Raw genomic sequence first — 6725 nt, forward strand, 5'->3', positions numbered from 1 at the left:
CTATTCTAAAGTACTACAATGAATGTAGGGGTACATACATCCTTTTGAATTAGTGTTTTCATATTCCTTGGTGGAATTCCTGGATCATAGAGTAGTTCTATTTTTTTTTAATTTTTTTTTTCAATGTTTATTTTGGGGACGGAGAGAGACAGAGCATGAACGGGGGAGGGGCAGAGAGAGAGGGAGACACAGAATCGGAAACAGGCTCCAGGCTCCGAGCCATCAGCCCAGAGCCCGACGCGGGGCTCGAACTCACGGACCGTGAGATCGTGACCTGGCTGAAGTCGGACGCTTAACCGACTGCGCCACCCAGGCGCCCCAGAGTAGTTCTATTTTTAATGTTTGAGGAAGCTCCAAACTGTTTCACACAGTGGCTGTATCAGTTTGCATTCCTACCAACAGTGCATGGGGGTTCTGTTTTTCTCTGTACTCCTCTGTACTCCTCACTAGTACGTTTTTTCTTGTGTTTTTATTAGTCGGGAAAAACAGTTCCAAAGGTCTTCCTCACTCGTATTTTGAGTCATAATGAAGCAGACAAATGTAACATGGCTAATGGCTTGAACAAATAGAACAAATTGGATTAAATACACTTAAGCAGTCCCTCCAAAAATAAGTTACTGAATTGGGAGCTCTAAGGCTTACCAGCCAGCTGGAAGTTACATGGGAGTCTTGCTAACCTGTAATCTGAATGATGCATGCTTAATGTGGCTGCCAACCTCTAAAATTGTAAACTCTTTCTAGGAGACCTCATGCACTCTTGGGTTTATACTTCCTGTCTGAGGGCTGGACATTGGTTGGCATCTTGTTGGAAAACACTGTGGTACCTTGGGAGTAATAAGAGACACCTGCAGGTTAATCAGAGAGGTTAACATAGGAACATGCTTAGGGGAATTTGCAGCTGAAGCCAAGTTGGTATAGAAATGAGGGGTGGATTTGGTGGAAGGAAATTCTGAAACATTTCCACATGTTGTGATAGCTTTTGTTCTGGACTCTGTTTTCAAGAATGTTTTGTAATAGATTTGACCTATTTTTCCCCTTAGCAGTATATTAAAGACACTGTCTTCTAGTAGGGCAAAATTAAGCAGACTTTCTCTTCACAGGACTGAGAATTTCCTAACCTGGTGTTTCTCAGCTTTAAATGTAGGTGTATTGTGTAAATAACAATATCTATTAGGGTTAGGGCCCTTCCTTGAAGAGAATTTAGGGGTCAGGAGAACAGATGAGAACATGAAGCTCCTGCTTCCTGCTATATAATACATAATAAAGTTTTCTGTTGCTGACCTGGTAGGCTTGCCTCCCCATCAGTATCTATGAAATGATGGTGGGCCAACCTGTTAGACTCTAGGTAAAAGTTCAGACCCTTCTCGGGTTTTGATTAATACCATAGATTTGGTAGAGTGTAAGAAAGACAAATATCACACCATGGAACTCTTCTATGAAGTCACTGTGTTTCTTAGCTGGTAGGACCTACGATGGTGTTAGGAACGTGGGTCTGCTGTCCCGTATTGAATGGCCAGTGTATTCCTCATGTGCTTGCTCATACTCATGGTTCCAAATGGTTTGCCATCCAACCTGCATCACAACAGTGTGAGGGACTAGCAGAGAGGAAGAGGAGGGCAAACCCCTCTTATCAAAGAACAGTCAAAGGAAATTGCACAACATCTCCACTTATGTCCTTTGCTCATAATTTAGTCACATGGTCACAACCAGTTGCAAGGAAGGCTAGTTGTAGACAGAGACAAATATTCCATTAATACAGAGAAAGTGGAGAATGCTTGGGTGTTATGAAATAATCAGTCTTAAGATCTATAAGATCAGATTGTAAAGACGATTTGGAGGAAAGACTGAATTCAGAATAAAAACGAAATGATTATATGGAATAAAATGTTAGATATTTCAGGTGCAACTTTTTCTATGACAGGTTAATAACTTCTCCAACTAATATTGTCACTTGTTATTATCAACTGAAATTTTCTTTTTTGACTTCTAGTTTGTTATCTATGTATTTAGGGTTTCAAAACACATCTGTGTGGAAGGGCAAACACACATTAGGGAAATCTATACTGAAAGCTTTGGAGACAGAGTTAAAAGCAGTTTTGAAAAAAAGTATATAATTTATTTTTTTTAAGTATTTAGTGCCTAGGGAGAACTCGTGTGTAATGTATAAATTTGTGACCCTTTGAGAATGGTCTTCTTGGATCTCATATCCTCTGGGGACTCCTCATAATCTTTAGATATTTTCTTTCAAGATACAGACAGTATAAATATTCAATGAGATCAAGTGCTGATGAATTTCATATGGCACTGTGAATAATACCAAGAAAAGCACTCAAAACATAAATAAGTCAATTGTAGTGACAGGGAAATTTAATAGTCTAAAACTCTGAAAAAAAACCTTTTAAAACCATTTACAAAGTTGCCATAAATAAGTAAGAAAATCAGTCACAGATTGTGGGGTAGAGGGAGAATCCTACAGAGAAGAATGGAATTATCACTGTGGTCTGTTCAGCATGATGATAAAAGAGTTAAATATTGAAGCAGAGATAATTTGCTGGAATAAATCTGTTTAATATCTTCAAAAAATGTGTTTGATTTTTAAAGTGCTTTTGGCAGACTGATTAGGACTCAAAAGAATGAAAAAATTGGTATGTCGAAAATTTAAAGACCATATTTCCATTAGATTTGTTTTAACCATTTTGTCTTATTTTTACCATTATGGTATTAACCTTATTTTTCCAACCTTCAAATTTTGATTAAGGGGAAATCATGAAAAAAGACAGAATACAATGAAAATTTAGTTTTGAAAAACTTTAACTTTTTAAAATTTCACTAATATTCATAATATTTAACATAAGCTTGACTTCTAATGGTTTTGTAGTGTGAGCTTTGTTAATTTTTGTACAATATGTGTTAGGGATAGTTGGTGGGTGTAACTGTTGTAGTTGGACAAAGAAATAATCTGACATAGTAAAACTCTGATTTAGGTGTTTTAGATATAACATTCCTACAGTTGTTGCCTTTGGAGTAATTTCTGTAAATGAAGAAAAATTTATGATTAATCGTTTCACAATTATGTGAATGTAAGAGGAATGTCCAGGAAAAACAACCGTCCTTTCTTTTATACCCATATATGTCTACATTATTAACATGAATTTGACAACAAATCTTATTTTTTACCTACACTTTTAGATATAACTGGAAACAATTTTTATTTGTACTCTATGTTTATTTTTATTTATGTATATATCTTTGAAATTATATTCTATATTTTAGAGATTGAAATAATTATATTGATATTCTCAAAACAGAAAACATTGTCTTATCTATGGCCCATTACTAAACCTTATTTATTTTATGTGTTTGATATGAAGGTACCAAGGAAAGAAATCTTCCTTAGAATCATTATTAAAAAAAGAAAAAAGCACAATAAGCTGTCCTATAATCATTGGTAGAAGTTTTTATTTTTCAGAGCACAACGTAGTGAAAAACACTCTTTCAAACTTAATCTTGGTGTCCAATTTGCTAGCTGTGCAAACCAGAACAATCTGATTGTCTCTAATATATGCCATATGTTGAGATGACTACTGTTATCTATAGTTAATATTTAATTACATTTTAGCCAAACATTTGAATATCCTTATGATAAGGAATACATGCCTCCTAAAATTTTGTCAACACTATTCTGTGATTCATTGTATTTGAAATTTACCAAATACTGTTCATCTCTTTTAAGGCATGCTGACCTCAAATTGTTCATCTTTTCAGTCTGTATTTTACAGAAAATTAAAATGGTAAGTGTAAAGCATAGAAGCAGAGAGAGAAATTTCATGACAAATATTTTCTTATAATTTGTATTTATTAATACTTACAAACTTACATATTTTTAATTTCAGGATTATTACTAATTTAAATGTCTTAATCTTCTTTCAATTTTTCTTACTAATTTAATTTCTTCCTTAAGCTCAATAACCTATTTCTAAAAATCCCTTCTATATCTCTAGGTTTCCATACAGATTTATCTTTATCTTTCTCCCACTTCATATGATTTCCTGAACTCATATTTATATATTTCTATATGCTTCTATATCCATTACTCTCATTTTTTTTTTTCATTTTTCAGAATCATAACTTAGGAAAACTGCAGTTTCTTATTAGACACACAAATATTACCAGAATATTCCTGCTGATTTTGTTTGGGAGTACAACGTGGGAAGAGTGGGAATGATAACAGAGTTTGATGGGATGGAAATACTACTAAGGACAGAAAATAAAACTATTCGTGATGTTTCATATTCACTTATTGGAAACTGTGTCTCATTAGCCATGAAAGTAAATGACAGAAGAATCAGGCATTTGAATTTGATTAAGTAAAATGGTAAAGTTATATAACCCTGTCTATTGATGATGGTGAGGTGTGTGTGTGTGTGTGTGGTGTGTATTTTATGAAAACCATTTTCTGATATAATTTTAATGACAATCATTTTGGTTCTGAATGTAAAGCTCTTAAATGAGTAAGAAATGGTATCCATCTCAATTCTTGCTAAAATCAAGAAAGAAGCATTTGTGCATGCTTTAAAACTCCTTCTAATTTCCCTCATATAAAAACAATCAACAACCGCTATCATATCAATCATCGCTATCATTATTCTCTGGCAGAATTGCAAAGTAAACATAAAATTCTCTATCCAGATACTTTGGAAATGCAAAGTATTGTTCTTCCTGGCATAACGTCCTAAAATATGAATGGTGTTACTCTAACTGAAAGATTGCTTTCCTAATTTTAGACACTAGTTACCACTGCTATTTTCCCCTTAGGACTATCAATTTCTTTCTTTCTTTTCTATTTAGACCTGGAAAAGTAGAGGACAGTAATGGGAAATCACACACAAGTGACAGTGTTTATCCTGGCAGGTTTGACTGATGATCCACAATTGAAAGTTGTGCTATTTGTCTTCCTGCTTCTCACCTACCTGCTAAGTGTCACTGGCAATCTGCTCATCATCACACTCACCCTGGTGGATATCACCCTCAAGACCCCCATGTATTTTTTCCTTCGGAATTTTTCCTTCCTAGAAATTTCCTATACTACCACATGCATTCCCAAATTGTTGGTTGCTATGGCAACTGGAAACAAAACCATTTCCTTTAATTGTTGTGTTACTCAAGTGTTTTTTGCCTTCCTTCTTGGTGCATCTGAATTTTACTTGCTGGCAGCCATGTCCTATGACCGCTATGTTGCCATCTGTAAGCCCCTGCACTACACAACCATCATGAGCAGTAAGATCTGCATGCAACTTGTCTTCTGTTGTTGGCTTGCTGGGTTTTTTGTCATCTTTCCACCTCTCCTCTTAGGCATAAACCTTGACTTCTGTGCCTCCAACGTTGTTGATCATTTCTACTGTGATACAACTCCCCTGCTGCAGATCTCCTGCTCAGACACACAGCTCTTAGAGACCATGGGATTCATTTCTGCATCAGTGACACTTGTGGTCACGTTGGTAATGGTGATAATATCATACAGCTTTATTGCATTAACAATTCTAAACATCCCTTCAACTAATCATAAGAAAAAGGCTTTTTCAACATGTTCCTCTCACATGATTGTGATATCTCTTTCTTATGGCAGCTGTATTTTCATGTACTTTAAGCCGTCAGTCAAACAAAGAGTATCTTTTTCCAAGGGAATTGCAGTGCTCAATACCTCCATTGCCCCACTTTTAAATCCTTTCATTTACACTTTACGGAACCATCAAGTGAAAAAAGCCTTCATGAACATGATACAAAGGGTTGTTTCTTTCTCAAGCAAATGAATGTCTTGTTGCATAATGTATAATGCAAATGAACAAAGGAACCCCAATAATACCAATGAATCTAATTATAGCTTCCAATACATAGTTTCTTTCAATGTTTTTTGCTTTCATGTCTTTGATATTCATCTTTATACCTTCTCAAGCTATATTTACAAGAAAAAATCTTTGTTCCAAAGAAGATAATTTTATTGATAACCTTTAACAGATATTTTTTCTCATCTCACTTCCATTTCCTATAAATATCTGAAAGAAATGGAGTTGAGATTTTCAATCGGTCTCTGTTGTCTTTGAATGCTAGTCAAGGATCAAAATATCTTTTTATTTATATTATATTTCATGTAACATACAACGTAAAGTATTACATCTTTATTTATTTTAGTTCAACGTACTTACAACTAATATTCATTTATAGTTTTTGTAACACTACCAAATTATTGCTGCATACTCTAACAAAATGAGAGGAAAATTTTGGCAGAGATTAAAGATTAGTGTTGATGCTCAAATTAGAAAATGTTGTCTATTAAAAAATTGTTCATGTGTCTAAGTAGATCCCTTAGAAATTAGTTTTTTAGTTTCTATTAGAAAATTGTTAGCGTTTATAAGTGTATCAATTATAGGTGACAAAATTATTTCACTGCTATATTTTAAAAATTAATTATGAAATTCAAACTTATTTGGTGTTTCTATGCTCAAAAAATCTCTTCAACAACATGGGATACTCTGGAGCTAACTGGAAACTATAAGTGTAATTTGGAAAAACAATGGTAACTCAGTGTATTTATTCTTTTCAGATTTTTATAGACATAGATATAAACATAGATAGTTATCCCAGTAAAATCAAAATAGTAGAATTAAAGTAAAACTTTACTTACAGATTTTTGAACTGTAGGTCATAATATAGAATTTCACGGTTTC

General features: G+C 34.1%; 1 protein-coding gene across 1 annotated transcript; it reads left to right on the forward strand.

Moving 5' to 3' along the window:
• Positions 1-4432: 4432 nt before the first annotated feature.
• LOC122473059 (olfactory receptor 6C74-like) lies at positions 4433-5810 on the forward strand. The gene has a single exon (XM_043563167.1). It carries the CDS (start codon positions 4872-4874, stop codon positions 5808-5810), a length of 939 nt encoding a protein of 312 aa, XP_043419102.1. The 5' UTR covers positions 4433-4871.
• Positions 5811-6725: the final 915 nt, after the last annotated feature.

Source organism: Prionailurus bengalensis, chromosome B4, assembly GCF_016509475.1.
Source record: "Prionailurus bengalensis isolate Pbe53 chromosome B4, Fcat_Pben_1.1_paternal_pri, whole genome shotgun sequence".
NCBI lineage: Eukaryota > Metazoa > Chordata > Mammalia > Carnivora > Felidae > Prionailurus > Prionailurus bengalensis.

Bases quoted from the DNA above. Each gene is read 5' to 3' on its own strand.
- LOC122473059 (XM_043563167.1), top strand. From the start codon at position 4,872: ATGGGAAATCACACACAAGTGACAGTGTTTATCCTGGCAGGTTTGACT.